General features: G+C 41.6%; 1 protein-coding gene and 1 pseudogene across 3 annotated transcripts in view; both read left to right on the forward strand.

The window, feature by feature from the left end:
* Positions 1 to 9,482: 9,482 nt before the first annotated feature.
* Positions 9,483 to 14,226, forward strand: LOC139369439 (myosin-8-like; annotated as a pseudogene).
* Positions 14,227 to 15,670: 1,444 nt separating this feature from the next.
* LOC139369770 (protein hinderin-like) overlaps positions 15,671 to 18,983 on the forward strand; it is a 41,069-nt gene continuing 37,756 nt past the window's right edge. Inside the window, exons 1-4 of one of the 3 annotated variants that reach the window (XM_071109032.1) lie at positions 15,671 to 15,825; positions 16,387 to 16,422; positions 16,532 to 16,788; positions 18,842 to 18,942. In XM_071109032.1, coding sequence (XP_070965133.1) covers positions 15,771 to 15,825; positions 16,387 to 16,422; positions 16,532 to 16,788; positions 18,842 to 18,942 — 449 coding nt within the window. In that variant the 5' untranslated portion in view covers positions 15,671 to 15,770. Of the gene's footprint in view, positions 15,914 to 16,386; positions 16,423 to 16,531; positions 16,789 to 18,841; positions 18,943 to 18,983 lie in introns of all 3 variants that reach the window. The other 2 variants (XM_071109034.1, XM_071109033.1) reach the window with 2 other exon arrangements.

Here is an 18,983-nt window from a genome sequence, read left to right on the forward strand (position 1 = left end):
TTACAGTGCCTTGCGAAAGTATTCGGCCCCCTTGAACTTTGCGACCTTTTGCCACATTTCAGGCTTCAAACATAAAGATATAAAACTGTATTTTTTTGTGAAGAATCAACAACAAGTGGGACACAATCACGAAGTGGAACGACATTTATTGGATATTTCAAACGTTTTTAACAAATCAAAAACTGAAAAATTGGACGTGCAAAATTATTCAGCCCGCTTAAGTTAATACTTTGTAGCGCCACCTTTTGCTGCGATTACAGCTGTAAGTCGCTTGGGGTATGTCTCTATCAGTTTTGCACATCGAGAGACTGACATTTTTTCCCATTCCTCCTTGCAAAACAGCTCGAGCTCAGTGAGGTTGGATGGAGAGCATTTGTGAACAGCAGTTTTCAGTTCTTTCCACAGATTCTCGATTGGATTCAGGTCTGGACTTTGACTTGGCCATTCTAACACCTGGATATGTTTATTTTTGAACCATTCCATTGTAGATTTTGCTTTATGTTTTGGATCATTGTCTTGTTGGAAGACAAATCTCCGTCCCAGTCTCAGGTCTTTTGCAGACTCCATCAGGTTTTCTTCCAGAATGGTCCTGTATTTGGCTCCATCCAACTTCCCATCAATTTTAACCATCTTCCGTGTCCCTGCTGAAGAAAAGCAGGCCCAAACCATGATGCTGCCACCACCATGTTTGACAGTGGGGATGGTGTGTTCAGGGTGATGAGCTGTGTTGCTTTTACGCCAAACATAACGTTTTGCATTGTTGCCAAAAAGTTCAATTTTGGTTTCATCTGACCAGAGCACCTTCTTCCACATGTTTGGTGTGTCTCCCAGGTGGCTTGTGGCAAACTTTAAACGACACTTTTTATGGATATCTTTAAGAAATGGCTTTCTTCTTGCCACTCTTCCATAAAGGCCAGATTTGTGCAATATATACGACTGATTGTTGTCCTATGGACAGAGTCTCCCACCTCAGCTGTAGATCTCTGCAGTTCATCCAGAGTGATCATGGGCCTCTTGGCTGCATCTCTGATCAGTCTTCTCCTTGTATGAGCTGAAAGTTTAGAGGGACGGCCAGGTCTTGGTAGATTTGCAGTGGTCTACTCCTTCCATTTCAATATTATCGCTTGCACAGTGCTCCTTGGGATGTTTAAAGCTTGGGAAATCTTTTTGTATCCAAATCCGGCTTTAAACTTCTTCACAACAGTATCTCGGACCTGCCTGGTGTGTTCCTTGTTCTTCATGATGCTCTCTGCGCTTTTAACAGACCTCTGAGACTATCACAGTGCAGGTGCATTTATACGGAGACTTGATTACACACAGGTGGATTGTATTTATCATCATTAGTCATTTGCGTCAACATTGGATCATTCAGAGATCCTCACTGAACTTCTGGAGAGAGTTTGCTGCACTGAAAGTAAAGGGGCTGAATAATTTTGCACGCCCAAATTTTCAGTTTTTGAATTGTTAAAAAAGTTTGAAATATCCAATAAATGTCATTCCACTTCATGATTGTGTCCCACTTGTTGTTGATTCTTCACAAAAAAATACAGTTTTATATCTTTATGTTTGAAGCCTGAAATGTGGCAAAAGGTCGCAAAGTTCAAGGGGGCCGAATACTTTCGCAAGGCACTGTACCTTTGTGGCTGTTTCCTAGCTGGTACTATCACTATTCAAAATGGTGTAAAAATGCAAGAATCTTTTACATTGACTGTGCAGTGTCATTCAATTTGCCTGCAGTAGCCTATAAATACATTAAAGGCAAAATGCATTTTTACATATGTTCAAGTTATTTTGTAGAAATATGAAGAGATATTAAACAATTAAAACACTACCACGTACCAATTATGTGTATCACTTGTGTTGGCAACTTTTAAAAGGGATGAAAGCCCAGAAGATAATCACAATAACACAAGTTGGGGCGACACGTAACCTAGTGGTTAGAGTGTTGGATTAGTAACTGAAAGGTTGCAAGATCAAATCCCTGAGCTGACAAGGTAAAAATCTGTCGTTCTGCCCCTGAACAAGGCAGTTAACCAACTATTCCAAGGCCGTCATTGAAATAAGAATTTGTTCTTAACTCACTTGCCTAGTTAAATAAAGGTAAAATAAAAAATGTATCCAACAACTCTTTCACAATGAAGATGAAAGCTTCCCAAGGAAAATACAAAGCTTCTATATTTATCATTAATCTAAATAAGAATACAACTTTCTAACACGGCTCAGGAAAAGACTCAGATGCAGACAGTTGGAAGTAACAAAAGTTTATTACAAAAACAGAGGGCAGGCAAACGAAAGGTCAAGGGCAGGCAGAGGTCAGTAATCCAGAGCAGAGTCCGAAAGGTACAGAACGGCAGGCAGGCTCAGGGTCAGGGCGGGCAGAGGTCAGTAACCCAGAGCAGAGTCCGAAAGGTACAGAATGGCAGGCAGGCTCAGGGTCAGGGGAGGCAGAAAGGTCAAAACTGTGAGAACTAGAAAACAGGGACTAGAGAAAAAACAGGAGTATGTGAAAAACGGTGGTAATGACACCTAGACTCCTATCTGAAAGTTTGGCCTTTCTCTTGCAATTCAAAGATGATTTAACAAAACAAAAAGAATATGCATGTTTTTCTTGTTTGTATTATCTTTTACCAGATCTAGTGTGTCATATTTTTCTACATTCATTTCAAATTTCCACAAACTTCTAAGTATTTCCTTTCAAATGGTATTAGGAAAATGCATATCCTTGCTTCAGGGCCTAAGCTACAGTCAGTTAGATTTGGGTATGTCATTTTAGGTGAACATTTAAAAAAAAAGGTACAATCCTTAGGTTAGGTCAAAGCTACATCACTTCCTATTAGGTAATGTAATCTTGCCCCCGAAAAAAACACCTATTGATAAGAGGCTATTTAGAAGCAAACTACAATTTTAGTTTTTGGTCAATTAAGTTTGGTTTCCCAACTAAATAATATTTCATTTCTTAGAATGATAGACATTTTACAAAGGAAAAGCTAGTTACAGAACATTAGATTTTAAACTAGAGTACACTACACTATTTTGTTCAATACATGTATTACAAAGAGTACTGCCTGCACAAACTATAGCTTTAAACTATAGAGATTTCCCAGAAAATAAAAAAATATATACTGTATATATTATATATATAAAACAATTCTGCAGTCCTTTATATTTCCTTTTCAAGGAGATAAGCTGTTTTCCACTGTCATGAGTTATCATCATTCTCAGAAGCCCAGCTTTGCTACTTTGTCACATCAAAGACTTGTCACATCAAAGGATTCAGGAACAGTATGCTAGTGACATTTGAGAGCTTCTCCACAGCTAAACTTCAGTGCCAAGGTGAATTAGGGGAGACTAGTGTCAACATAAGACCAAAACAATGTCTAAACTTCAGTAACTGATATCCTTCGCAGAAACACATTTACACAACGTTAAGAAATGGTCAATCACAAGTGACCCAATTCTATAAATACATCATGAAATTCAACCCACAATTTTGGGAGGCTTAATATCCAATGTAATCAGGCCGCCATTCAATCATCCAATACTGCATTCTGTTAGAGGACAGAGGTCTTCATCTAGAATTAAATATTATTGTCAGGAATAACTTCATAGTTTACATAGTTACATTTATTAGATCATCCTTTTTAAGTTCAACAGTGCTCCCAATGGCTTTACTAAATGTATAAGTATTAAAACAATATAACTGATCTCTGTGAAACCACAGAAATACCAGTGGCATGTAGAGTATCGATACGTGTTAATAATGACAGACAAAATATACCAGATCAATGGTAAAAATACATAACCAAACAGTCCAAATAGAACGAGCCATTAATGACTGGACACGTATCGCTCTATATAAGATGCCTTGCAGAACTCCTCCAAGGGCTGATAGGGAACCAGTCAAGGTGAGTTCTCATAACATGGGAGTCATACTCATATAGCCTTGGAAGAGCCGACAGCTCAATCAGTGATGTTAGGTATTTGTATAGGTACTTTATAGTGGCATTTTAATGTGTCTCTTTCTGCTTTTTCAGTGTCTCACACTTATCATGCATGTTTGACCTGTTGCGTACTTAGAAATGTGCCTGTTGTAGACAGACAGGGTGTCTGAGGTTTGCACTCACAAGGTCAGTTCATCAGGAGTGGAAATATTGTCTGAACGCCCAGACTGTGGTTGCCAGGTGTTCTCCTCCTCTGCAGCCGGTCTCTGGGTATCTTTCTGTAACCCGTAGCAATAGTAGAAATATGCTGAGGAAGGAAATACCTCGTCAGAGATTCTGACTAAACTCCACATTAAATCCTGTTTGTCTGTAATCTCCTCGCTGGAGTGAATAAACATACATTCACTTAAGCTTGACTTTGTGGTCCTTAGTGGTCATTTCCACAACAATCTGGCATCACGACCAAGGATGTGTGATTCTGTCTGAGGAAGGCATCGGTGAGTGTCTGCGAAGGAGACACCGGTGACACTCTTCGTGGGAAAGTGAAGGAAATTCCTGCCCGACCAAAGACGACTAGGACCCACCCTGACTAGACCACCACTGGAGACTACCTGGGGGGAAACACCACATTCACGAATCTGAACAGGACAACCCAATGAATTTCAGTAAGTTAATTTTGTCAGTAAGTCATTTAAATTTGTAGCGAAAATCAAAGTAGTGACAAGGATCCTAAATCCCAGAGAGAGGATTTTGCGGGGCTAGTGAGAGCCCTATTGGCAGTACTGTTTATATGCATAATATACATGTCTATGTAGCCTGAGAGCTACAAGTAGTGAAAATAGCAACAGGATAAATGTCTATGTTTAAAAATATATATATTTTTTTTAACCTTTATTTAACTTGTTGGGGATAGGGGGCAGTATTTTCACTTTGGATGAATTGCGTGCCCATAGTGAACTGCATCCTACTCTGTCCTAGATTGCTAATATATGCATATTATTATTACTATTGGATAGAAAACACTCTGAAGTTTCTAAAACTGTTTGAATTATGTCTGTGAGTATAACAGAACTCATAGGGCAGGCAATCTTCCAAACAGGAAGTGAAATTCTGAATGTGGGTCAAATTTGACGTCATCGCCCCTTCCCTTCCAAATAAGATATGGATATCTTCCACTAGATGTCCTCATTCAGTAGAACGTGGAATGGAGCCTCTGGTGTGAACTTTGACCGAATGGGAGGGGAAATAGTCACTGTCTTAGCAGAATGCAATTTCCCTGTGGCACATTTGTCTGTTGATGTCACCGTCGTTCCATTTGGCTGCAGATGAAAACGTATGATCCGGTTGGAACGTTATTGGATATATATGAAAATAACATTCTGAAGATTGATTCTCTACTTAGTTTGACCAGTTTATTCGACCTGGAATATATATTTTTTAAGTTTTCGTCCGAGTTCTCCTGGACCAGCGTCAGCTTTTCAGAGACAATCCCCTGACATTTTCTACAAGGAATCTACCTCAAGAAAAAAGCTTCTCCCAGGTGGGTGTGACACCTACTCCCATTTCCAGCTGCACTGCTGCTTTGATTCCACCTGGCGATCTCTTCACCGTCTGCTCTGGCCTGTCTTTCCCTGTCTGGTACAGGTACCCCCACCACACTCCCACCTCTCTCCCGAACTTTCGCTTGCCTCCAGCAAACAATCATTGTTGGTGCGTGACTCTGAACTTACAATGGCAAGTCCCAAGTCGTTATATTTTTTTCTTGTTCTTTATGCTATTTGCCTCATGACTCCTGCATGCTTAGTTGACTATGCACTTGCTGGTTGATCCAACCGTGGGACAGACTATGTTTGTTCCCACACTCGGGAATCTGACTCTCTTTTGGTTACAAGGACTCTTGGCCTCCCATCCTATTCCCACCACCTCTCGCCGACTTTGTATTCATGTTACCTGATGGAATTGCTGTACAATATGATATTTTTACCATCTAATGCACATTCAAATGTCATAGATCAACACTGCAGAGCTCTCCCTGTCCTCTGCTGTGCCCTGATTGTGTTACTGCTGATAATATCTGGAAATGTGCATGCCCATCTACTGTTGCTAGCCCCAATTCTGACTTGTGCTCTGATATCTGCTTCACTGATTTTGCTCTCGTAAAAGCCTGGATTTTCTGCACGTTAACACTAGAAGCTTATTACCTAAATTGGATCAATTGAAAGTGTGGGCTCACAGCTCCAATCCAGATATGTTGGTCATTACTGAGACGTGGTTAAGGAAGAATGTTTTGAACACTGATGTTAACCTGTCTGGTTATAACCTTTTTTGGCAAGACAGATCCTCCAAAGGCAATGGCAATCTTTACCAAGGAATACCTTCAGCGCTCGGTTGTCTCCACCAAGTCTGTCCCCAAACAATTTGATTTGCTGGTTTTAAGAAATAAACTTTCAAATAGCTCTTTGTTGACTGTTGCTGCGTGTATCGTCCTCCATCAGCACCGGCCTGTACCCTACCTGCCCTGAGCTCTCTCCTGGCCCCTTATGCTAAATCTGAATTTGTCCTGCTTGGTGACCCAAACTGGGACATGCTTAAACCACCTGACCAAGTCCTAAAGCAATGGGACTCCCTAAATCTTTCTAGATTATTACCAATCCCACAAGGTATGACTACAATAAAAAAAATACTATAGTAAGTGCCTATTAAGTGCTGAATAAAGTGACAGGGTTGATCGTAACAGGGTTGACAATTTTATCTTAAATCAGCGATAAATCCCCTTCTGCTTGTTGTGTGCAACAGGCAGTGGTGTAAAGTACTTACATAAAAATACTTTAGAGTACTACTTAAGTAGTTAATTTTTTTATTTAGCATCTTGAGATGGGAAAACTTGTTTTTTTTTAATGAAGATGAACATGTGCTCTTTATGACAGAATGTTAAAAGTTGGTGAAATCCAAAGTTTTTTTATGACCAAGTTACACATCTCACAAGGCACCGAATTGGTGAAACGACCCACCTAATTAGCACTCACCAAATTTGCTGTGGGTGATGGATTCAGTCTAGCATGTTTCTGCACTTAAATGTTGCTTTTGATTATGCTGATGATGATGGTGATGAGGGTGATGATGACGATGACGATGATGGTGATGATGAGGGTGATGATGACTATGATTATGATGGTGATGACGATTATGGTGGTGATGATTATGATGATCGTCATGATGATATTATGATGATGATGATGCTTGTCATGATAATGATTATGATGATGGTGATGATGATTGTCATAATGATGATGGTGATTATCATAATGATGATTATGATGATGGATGATGATGATTAGGATGATGGTGATGATGATTGTCATAATGATGATGGTGATTATCATAATTATGATGATGGATGATGATGATTAGGATGATGGTGATGATGATTGTCATAATGATGATGGTGATTATCATAATTATGATTATGATGATGGATGATGATGATTAGGATGGTGATGATGATGATTATGATGATGGTGATGATGATGATTGCCATGATGATGATGATTAGGATGGTGATAATGATTATGATGATGGAACCTGCTGCTGCCCCTCTGGTCAGACATCTGACCTGGTCTCAAGCATCTATTTTGCCTGTTCATTTATGAAAAGGTTATATCTACACACACACTGTTGTCCTTGCTGGTAACAAATGCATAGCATATGAAATGCCAAGTTAGGTGGTGTTTGAATGGCCTTGCAGTAAAGTTAAACTGACAAGGATGGAATCTTTAAGACTTTGCTTGCATGTAGTAGCACTAATAGTACTACACTGACTATGAAGATGGCATAACAGAATCTGTTACTAACAATAATGATTCAAGCTTTGTTCAATTTTATATTTGTGATGATACAATATAGAATGTACCACATAATAATAAGGTTGATTTACGTTTATTTCCCCATCCCAGAGTAAGGTGCCATCATGAGCACTGACACAGAGATTGTGGTCTTTGGCCCAACGACCAATTGCCTCTGGAAGCCAGAAAGGGAAAGAGTTTTGGCCCAGGCTGCTCTCTTTGATGCCAAAAGAGCTTTCTTTGGGGTTGAGCCCAAAGAAATGCACCTCAAAAGAGTTCACCAGGGTAAAGAGGGTGGCAAAGCCACTGTCAAAACTCTTTGTGGGCAAGTAAGTATGGCCACCTTATGTGTTTGAATAACTAGCAAACATTAATGTTGTAAAAATGAAGCACTGACTCTGTGATCATACTATATAGAAAGAATACCTAATAAACTGTATACATGATAGTAACATAATAAATGTTCATTTTCTTTCTGTCACAGACCATCACTGTAAAGGAGCATGATATACACCCCATGGACCCTCCAATGCATGATAGAAATGAGGACATGGCCATGATTACCCACCTCAATGAGCCCGCTGTGCTGTATAACCTCAAAGAGCGTTATGCAGCATAGATGAGCTACGTGAGTTTAAGGCCAGGCACCACAGGCTAATAGGGATTTTTTCCTTTACGCTCATCAGACTGAAACTTTACCAGTGGAAAGTATAGATAAATACAAGATATTAATGTATTCCAACTTGTATTTATATTTGCAATGAGGCAAACCCTTAAATATGCGCTAATTTGCATATTACAAGAATCTGTTTTAACACATTGCTTCAAGGCAGAATGTTTTTGTTTTGTTTTATTGCGATACGACACTCAATGGACAGACTTTTACAGATCAGTTCATCAAAATATTGTCATGTCATGGAATTATTTAAAAAACACTTCACATGTATGACAGATGCATATATTTACACATAAAATGACACTTCAAATCTAAACGACACAAGTTATAAAAAAACCTCTGTAAAAATCTGACTATAAGACCTAAGAACCTGTGTGTGGAATAATGGGAATGAACATCCTTTGAAGGCTGAGAAAAATGAATTGGCGCCCTGGGAACATATCATTTTGAGAAAATGGCCAATAAAGATAGGCTAATGCAATTAAAAATGTACTTTACATAAATATGACCATTTATGTCACATTAATTAAACTTCTATTCATATATCACTTCTAAACTGACAAATAAACATTAATTATACATTTTACAAATACAAGTACTTATGTCTGTCGACATTACAGACAAAACTGCAGGACTAAATATCAGCATGTTACACTATGTAAATATTAGCATATCAGCATTGTATTTACTTTATGTAAAGCTAATTTTTCGCTAATCGCATTAGGCTACAGCCCTATGACACTGTAGGCCTATGTGACAGTCTCATGGTATAGTTATGGTTTCCTATCACTCTGTTTTGTTAGCATTGAATATATTTCATGGAGCAAGGAAATAAATATTATTTTACACAGCAAGTCACCTGACAATAATGGGCTACTCTCCATTTTTATTTACCGGTCATTCTCCTGTCATGTCTCTGATATGAGCTGAGAAGCAAGGCAGGATTCCTAGGATTTTGCTTATTTTCTTTAGGGCTGCATAACCAAGTCCAAGTTTGTGGGCTAGAACTTGGACTTCAATGAGATGGAGATTCAGTTGAGCCATGCCAACCGCCAGGAAGCTGCACGCCAGAAACAGATGAGGAACTTTCAGGGAGCGTTCAAGGTACACTTTAGTTTATCATGGCGTAGGAATAACCTGATGATGGCTGAGATTGAAGAACTGAGGGCTGCCCTGGAGCAGACAGAGAGAGGCCGCAAAGTGGTCGAGCAGGAGCTGGTTGATGCCAGTGAGCGTGTGGGACTGCTGCACTCCCAGGTAAAGTCTACAAAATGCCCAATTAAAGATGTGCTTCCCATGTATTACTTTTAACATAAGCACGTTATCATAACTTGTTTAGAACATAAGCCTCATCAACACTAAAAAGAAGCTGTAGGTTGACCTTACTCAGGTCCAAGGTGAAATGGAAGACACTGTCCAGGAAGCAAGAAATGCAGAGGAGAAGGCCAAGAAGGCTATTACTGATGTGAGTCTACATACATTACATAACTATAAGTAGACTAGGATAGCCGTCTTGGCCATTAATGTCTCATTATTTGTCAGCACAATCAAGTTTCCCCAGCATGTTTGTGTAACAATGTCATCTCTGTTTGGAGCCAAACATCGCCAGTGCTATAATTATGTGCACATTAAGGACAATACTTTCATTTATCAGTAATCCAGCCTGAAGAAGAAGGAGCAGGACACCAGCTCTCACCTGGAGAGGATGAAGAAGAACCTGGAGGTCACAGTGAAGGACCTGCAGCACCGTCTGGATGAGGCTGAGAATCTGGCCATGAAGGGCGGAAAGAAACAACTCCAGAAACCGGAGGCTAGGGTAAACTCCTTAACTATGTATAGTTCATTCATTTGATAGAAAGTCGACTCCATAATTGAAAAAGGCAACAGTTTAGTTATAATTTAGTATTACCATCCCATCTGAGAACAAAACACAGAAGTCTTCTATTTCAGGTCCGTGAGCTGGAAGGTGAAGTTGACGCTGAACAGAGAAATGGATGCTATCACAGGGGTCTGCAAATATGAGGGAAGAGTCAAGGAGCTCACATACCAGGTTAAGATTTTTTTCTTAGTAATTATAATAATAGTCTATTTATAAAGCTACACATGATATAATGCCTACAGTATATTATTTTACAACCTACAGACTGAAGAGGACAAGAAAAATGTGAACAGGCTCCAGGATCTGGTTGACATGCTGAGGATGCCGTAAGTACAATACTTGGTTGATTTGACATCTTGCTTTATTGAGATGTATTTATGTAGTGTTACAAGGTGCAGAAACTTTGGCATTAGTGTATTAGCCTTTGTTTTAGCTTTATCGCAGAAGGGACAATCACTGCAAGTAGTTTCAATATATATCAGGGATGTTTCTGCAATTGAAATTGGGATTATTTGAATTATGTATTATTTGAAAATACAATATTTGAGAACTATAACAATCACCTAAATAAAAGCTAGACAGTCAGAGAATATAGAAAATTCCTAAAATATTGAATTTAGCAGTATTGCTTTTGTTATGTTTGAGCAAAGGAACACATCATTAGCCATGGCAAAATTCACAGATTTGAAGGAAATTAGCTTTAAACAGCAACTTCCACTTACTATTGATTGTCTGTAGCCTTGGAGGGGGGGAATGTATAGAAAAAAATAACATTAACGGAATGTATAATTAAACAGAATTTCTAAGGGTGGGTCTGTTGTCGACCTATGCAGTATACCTCAGCGAGGTCAGTCCCTCTCTACCTCATGTCAAAATAAGTCCCCCACAAGTTATTGCTTTATTGTGCAGGTATGGAGCACGTGCAGGGCTTATTTTGACATGAGGTAAGCAGAGAGGAAGTGGTTCTACAACAGACCCAAGTTTGGAAAGTCTGTTTAATTTATGTTCTATTCGATGATTTTTCTCAATTGTTCTCAATTTCCCCCCTGCATAAGGACCAAGCTTCTTCCGTCGAAGGAGAGGCGGACCAAAATGCAGCATGGTTATTTCGATACATCTTTAATGAAGATGATAAACACGAACAATACAAAACAATAAACGTAACGTGAAACCCTAAACAGCCTTACCTGGTGCAAACAAACACTGAGACAGGAACAATCACCCACGAAACACTCAAAGAATATGGCTGCCTAAATATGGTTCCCAATCAGAGACAACGATAAACACCTGCCTCTGAGAACCACTCTAGACAGCCATAGACTATTCTAGACAACCCCACTAACCACAATCCCATGACCTACAAAAACCAAGACAAAACACACCACATAAATAACCCATGTCACACACTGGCCTGACCAAAATAAAGAAAACACAAAATACTAAGACCAGGGCGTGACAGAACCCTTCCCCCAAGGCGCGGACTCCCCTCCCATAGGGGAGGGTCCGGGTGGGCGTCTGTCCACGGTGGCGGCTCCGGCGCGGGACGTGGACCCAACTTCAACAATGTCTTAGTCCGCTTAATACGCTTCCTTAGATATGCAACCCTCGCCGCCAACCTTGGCCTAGTAACCCTCACCAAGGGCCCCACTGGACTAAGGGACAGCTCGGGACTGAGGGGTAGCTCGGGACTCAGGGGTAGCTTGGGACTGAGGGGAAGCTCGGGCAGGTTGATGGCTCTGGCAGATCCTGGCTGGCTGGTGGTTCTGGCAGATCCTGGCTGACTGGCAGATCCGGCAGATCCTGGCTGACTGGCGGCTCTGGCAGATCCTGGCTGACTGGCAGATCCTGGCTGAATAGCGGATCCTGGCTGACTGGCAGATCTGGAAGATCCTGGCTGACTGGCGGCTCTGGCTGCTCCATGCAGACTGGCGGCTCTGGCTGCTCCATGCAGACTGGCGGCTCTGGCTGCTCCATGCAGACTGGCGGCTCTGGCTGCTCCATGCAGACTGGCGGCTCTGGCTGCTCCATGCAGACTGGCGGCTCTGGCTGCTCCATGCAGACTGGCGGCTCTGGCTGCTCCATGCAGACTGGCGGCTCTGGCTGCTCCATGCAGACTGGCGGCTCTGGCTGCTCCATGCAGACTGGCGGCTCTGGCTGCTCCATGCAGACTGGCAGCTCTGGCTGCTCCATGCAGACTGGCAGCTCTGGCTGCTCCATGCAGACTGGCAGCTCTGGCTGCTCCATGCAGACTGGCAGCTCTGGCTGCTCCATGCAGACTGGCGGCTCCATGCAGACCGGACTGTGCAGGGCCTGGAAGCCTCTCCTCCCATTCCAAAACCCAAGGGAGTCTTTGAGATGCCTTGCTGAGGAGACGTTATCCATGTATCTCCCCAGAAAGGCCCTCACCTCTTCGTCCTTAACATATGGGTTGTAAATGTTGACAGTTACAACCCTAAAGTTGTTCCTCGCCAGGCTTGTTATTTCATAGTGGCTCATCGGCCTCTCACCTCCCACTGCTCTTGCCCTTCTCAGGATATCATCGTGTTTCTCCTCTGTATGTAGTGCCACGTCGTATGCTCCCTCCAACGAGTTGCCTTGGAAACAAAACACGTCCTTCACCGTCAGCTTTAGAATCCCCATCAATATAGTCCTTCCAAAAGTTTCCCGTCCTAAAGGCTCCAACTCCTTTTCCTTCCAAGCAAACCGAATCGTGTTGGCCAGCCCAATCCCAGGGACCGACCGTGTTGATGGATTTAGCACCATCTCCGCAAGGAGAATGGCTCACCCGGCTCACGTTCTCTTCTCTTCCAAAACAAGAAAACAAAAAGAAAAACCAAAGTGACAACAAACACAGAGACAGAAACAATCACCCACAAAACACTCAAAGAATATGCCTGCCTAAATATGGTTCCCAATCAGAGACAACGATATACACCTGCCTCTGATTGAGAACCACTCCAGGCAGCCATAGACTATTCTAGACAACCCCACTAACCACAATCCCATGACCTACAAAAACCCCAAGACAAAACACACCACATAAATAACCCATGTCACACCCTGGCCTGACCAAAATAATAAAGAAAACACAAAATACTAATACCAGGGCGTGACACAAGCCTACAGACAATCAACAGAGTAAGTTGAAATGTTATTTTATTCCTGTTTTTTAGCAAGCTAATTCCCAGCACCACTAGTGTGTAAATACTAGCAGTGCTAAAAGCAGATAGGGGCTGCTAAAGTTTTTTTTTAAATTCAGCCACACTAACCGGCAGACCGCGCCCATTGCCATGCCCCCTGCCACGGCCTTTTATATTCAGAGAAAAAAAAAACTGTATAAAATATAAACTCCTTCCTTTCATTGTAATGCATGCATGAGTCTCAATAAATAAATAACAAAATAGTGTAGTTATGGTATCAGATCTGTCAATCAATCAGACACACTCATTACTTTGACTCTATCATTCAGTTATTCTACATGACTTTAAATGTTTTGTTTATTTTAATGTCATTTTATTTACATTATATGAATATTAAATAGTGTTTTGACACCCCTACAGGAAGAGCAGGCCAACACTCACCTGTTCAGGTACAGGAAGCTGCAGCATGAGCTGGAGGAAGCTCAGGAGTCACAGGTCAACAAAATGAGAGCAAAGAGTTGTGAAGTTGGCAAGGTATAATCAAATATTTTGTTCTCCGATTTCCTTAGATATGTCGACTTTAATGAACCCAGATTACAGATCAATGATGTGCAACTACATATAAAATAAACAAAAAATACATTATCCTTTTTCTTGTTAATCCATTTAGGGAAAAGAAGCTGAAAAATTAAGTGCAGCCCTGAAGAGAGACATCAACAAGGAGTCAAACAACATGAGTTCCCGATGAAATGTTCTCGTATAAAATAGTCATTCAATAAAGTGAGCTGACAAAGCCTGTAAATCTCCTTGTTTTTGTGATTTCTTCCTATCATTATGCTGCAATAACGTATCGTATTGGTAGTTAATGTTTTGTTTTAGCTAATGGGTTGTGTTTTTGTATGCAATTTTCCATTATACTTTCTACAATGTTTATAAGTTGTGAAAAAATAAATATGGTGGCCCCTAGGGTTTAAGGATAGGCAACACACACCATTAAAATTCTCAGTGGGAGAATCTCAAATGGTTGGCTCACCTCAACTCCTTCCTCTCTCTGGAAACAAATGCCTTGGCATGAAATGAGACTCCTCCTCTGCTCACGAGTCATCAGGTAAATTATGTTTACAGGGGTGGAATCCCAAAATAAATGTGTAAAGTGATAAAAACAAATGTAGCTAGTTGTGCAAGACATGTTATAGATAAAATGATAAGTAGAGAATAATTGTAAAAATGTGGATTATAAAACCATTCCACGCTACCTGCCCCAAGGATTCTTTTGTGCATTCCTCTGTCAAAGAAGGCAATCCTAACGAATTGTCATTCTCCTCGATCATCAGTTTCCAGGTCATGGAGGAGAGGAGAACGGTACGGCAATGCTTAGACTTTCCTTGGCTAATGACAAACCAAAAATGGAGCACAATGCCTGAAAGACGGTTTTGCTCGATCAACTATTAAATCAGACTTCTCTGTGAGATGTTCTGGGCTCTATTTTGTAGATTATGATTACACTGAAGTAATATAGAACATTCCTATCAAATACATTGGCTTATAATTTGTTATATATTTCATTACATTCAATACCAAATGACTATTGATACTCACACACAATTCAATAGTTAAAACTTATCCCTTGATCTAGGCCTGAAGAGAACGTTTTGATTTAACCAACCGCTCCCAATGATGGATTTGATGTACATAACTTTATAGATAACGACAATTTGATGTACATAACTTTATAGATAACGACAATGTCTATTACTAAAAAATAAACTGAATATCTTTACTAAAGGTGAGAGACAAGCATGAATTTCTATGTGCTTTTTGTTTTACTTAAACTTGTCGCCTGCCTTCGCGCCTCGCCTTTGGGAAAATGACTCCGATAGTTAGGACGCAGACATGAGCATCTAGTCTCATCTACAGATGTATGTTTACAGTCACGTAGAGCCTTTGACACGCAATCACAGGGATGTGGTACTGTTGATGTTAATGCCGCGTTTAAAACGTCAGCGATCTTTAGGTCGGAATGTCGGAGCTCTAGAAATAGTTGGAATACCGAGTTGGATAACCGTTCAAATTGATTTTTCCCAGTCGGAGCAGTTTTTTCCCCCGAGATCCCAGTTGTTTGGAACGCACTTGAGTCGAAAGTAGGAGCTTTTCGATTACCCAGTTGTTCTGAACGCAGCATCAGTCCACTTTCCTCCCACCCCCCAACAAGTGTGTCTTTCATCCTAACAAGAGCCAGTTTCTACGCAACTTGGCCATACTTAGCATCCTGGGAGTGGCGGTTGATTCAATATGGCGGCAGCAAAGGAAGGAAATAACAACTCAGGATTTTGGGGGACTAATGACAGTATCCTTTTACATGGTGTCCATAAAAGACAGCCCCCCCGTATAGGAAACGTTTTGAAGTCGAAATTGTCAGTATGCTTTCGATGACGGTAGGATACGTTTTTATTTTACAAGTCTGTGGAGTTGGTATGAGGCTAACGTTAGCTAGCTGTTATGCATACACATCGCTAACTAGATGTAATTAGCTTGCTTACTAGTTGTGGAGCCTTTCTTGCTAACGTTAACTAACTAGCTAGGGGTTCATCTCCTGGCTGGAAAACTATCATAGCTAGCTAGTTTGTTTGCTATGGCCGGGGATGTTAAATACCATGTTAGCAAGCTAACTTACAATTGTGTAACTAGTTAACGTTAGCCGGATTCTCATGGGAAGTTAGCTATCCCTTAACGTACCATGTTCAAAGCAAGCCTTGCCAGCTAGCTGGCTATAAAGTTATCAACACATGCCAGGAACTTGATGAACCCACTTCAGTAGCTTGCCTTAGCCAACTTCAACATGGTGCTTTTTATTGAAGTGAGGGTCTTGTTAGAGACCAAATATATTTTCATAATTAAATTCACACAGCATCAGATGAAGACCAACCTGTGGTGTTAATTCCGGGTGAGGACATTATTAGACTTCTCAAAGCCATATGTGAGATGTTCTGACCTTTTCCTATTGCTGACTGCTAACGCTACTTTATTTATCACCATGTCTCTCGCTCTCTCAGGAGTCAGCAGAGAGGGACACTTGCGGACAGCCTTTAAGTCAGTATCAGGCACCAGCATCAGTGAGAGAAAGGTGAAGATGAGGGCCAATTATAGCAGTGAGATCCGAAGAGAGGCTCCTCTGAGCCAGGGCAATAAGAAGCAAGGCCAGCGTCTTTCCCTGTCCTCGATGGGTAGAGGGCAGCTCCAGGCCACCCCTGCACCTACAGTCCCACCCCCCAACCCAGCCACCCAGCAGCATCTCCTCACCACTCCACAGGTAGGTCTGCCAAGAAGGGCCACTCCATCAACACCAACTAGTTATTAACTATTATAAACTGGGTGGTTCGAGCCATGAATGCTGATTGGCTGACAGCCGTGGTATATCAAAACACATTTTTACTGCTCTAATTAAATTGGTAAACTGTTTATAATATAAATAAGGCACCCCAGGAATTTGTGATATATGGCCGGTATACCACGGCTAAGGTCTGTGTCCAGGCACTCTGCGTTGCGTTGTGCGTAAGAACAGACCTTAGCTGTGGTATATTGCTTAAATAACCTCTCCAGTCGGACAGGGGCACATGCAAACACAAAGCCTGGGTACTACACAGCTATTTCTGATTGACTCCAGCCATTTATACATAATTGAAATGTACTTAGGCCTACTCCCAAGCCCACCCTCTTTTCTCAGATTTGCAATGTTTTTCTGATGCTGATCACAATCCTGATTCATCAGTGCTAACTAATTTGTGAAATAGGCTGACATAGGCTGAAATAGGCTGACATACAACAGGCTAGTAACACACAGAATGTCAATATACTGTACTGTTGTGCAATGCTTGCCAAAAAAATTGTCTCTTTTGTTCTGATTTAAGGCTTTCTATTTTGTGATAAATTAAATATCCTACACTACATGGTCAAACGTATGTGGACACCTGCTCGTCAAACATCACATTCCAAAATCATGGCCAATAATATGGAGTTGGTCCCCCCTTTGCTGCTGTAACAGCTTCCACTCTTCTGGGAAAGCTTTCCACTAGATGTTGAACTTTGCTGCAGGGATTTACTTCCATTCAGCCACAAAAGCACATTAGTAAGGTCACGCACTGATGTTGGGCGATTAGGCCTGGCTCACAGAACGCATTCCAATTCATCCTAAAGGTGTTTGATGGGGTTGAGGTCAGGGCTCTGTGCAGGCCAGTAAAGTTCTTCCACACCGATCTCGTCAAACCATTTCTGTATGGTCCTCGCTTTGTGCACAGGGGCATTGTCCTGCTGAAACAGGAAAGGGCCTTCCCGAAACTGTTGCCACAAAGTTGAAAGCACAGAATTGTCTAAAACAGTGTTTCCCAACGCTGGTCCTCGAGTACCCCCAACAGTACAGTTTCGTTATAGCGCTTGACAAACGCACCTCATTCAACTCATTGAGGGCTTGATGATTATTTGACCAATTGAATCAGGTGTGCTTGTCCAAGGTTACAATAAAACATCTGTACTGTTGGGAGTAATCGAGGACCAGGGTTGGGAACACTAGTCTAGAATGTCATTGTATGCTGTAGCGTTAAGATTTTCCTTCTCTGGAACTAAGGGGCCTAGCCTGAGCCATGAAAAACAGCCCAAGACCATTATTCCTCCTCCACCAAAGTTTACAGTTGGCACTATGCATTCGGGAAGGTAGCATTCTCCTGGCATCATCCAAACCAAGATTTGTCTGTCGGACTGCCAGATGGTGAAGCATTAGTCATCACTTCAGAGAATGCATTTCCACTGCTCCAGAGTCCAATGGCGGCGAGCTTTACACCACTCCAGCCGACGCTTCGCATCGCGCATGGTGATTTTAGGCTTGTGTGTGGCTGCTTGGCCATGGAAACTCATTTCATGAAGCTCCCGACGAACAGTTATTGTGCTGATGTTGCTTCCAGAGGCAGTTTGGAACTTGGTAGTGAGTGTTGCAACCAAGGACAGACAGGAGACTGAGAAATCTTGGCGGTCCCTTTCTATGAGCTTGTGAGGTCTACCACTTCGCTGCTGAGTCGTTGTTGCTCCTAGATGTTTCCACTTCACAATAACAGCACTTACAGTTGACGGGGCAGCTCTAGCAGGGCAGAAATGGGACAAACTGACTTGTTGGAAAGGTGGAATCCAATGACGGTGCCACGTTGAAAGTCACTGAGCTCTTCCGTATGTGCCATTCTACTGCCAATGTTCGTCTATGGAGATTGCATGGCTGTCTGATCGATTTTATACACCTGTCAGCAACGGGTGGGACTGAAATAGCTGAATCCACTAATTTGAATGGGTGTCCACATACTTCTGCATATTTTGTTCAGGCGATCTCTGAGATGACCCAGGCTACGAACAGGACCTCTCTGAAGGACCTCTGTCCCCAGGATAAGCGGCGCATCGCCAACCTCATCCAGGAGCTGGCCAGGTAACTGCTCATCCAACATAAGTGTCTGTATTTGGCAGGGA

Source organism: Oncorhynchus clarkii, chromosome 17 (genome assembly GCF_045791955.1).
Source record: "Oncorhynchus clarkii lewisi isolate Uvic-CL-2024 chromosome 17, UVic_Ocla_1.0, whole genome shotgun sequence".
Lineage (NCBI taxonomy): Eukaryota > Metazoa > Chordata > Actinopteri > Salmoniformes > Salmonidae > Oncorhynchus > Oncorhynchus clarkii.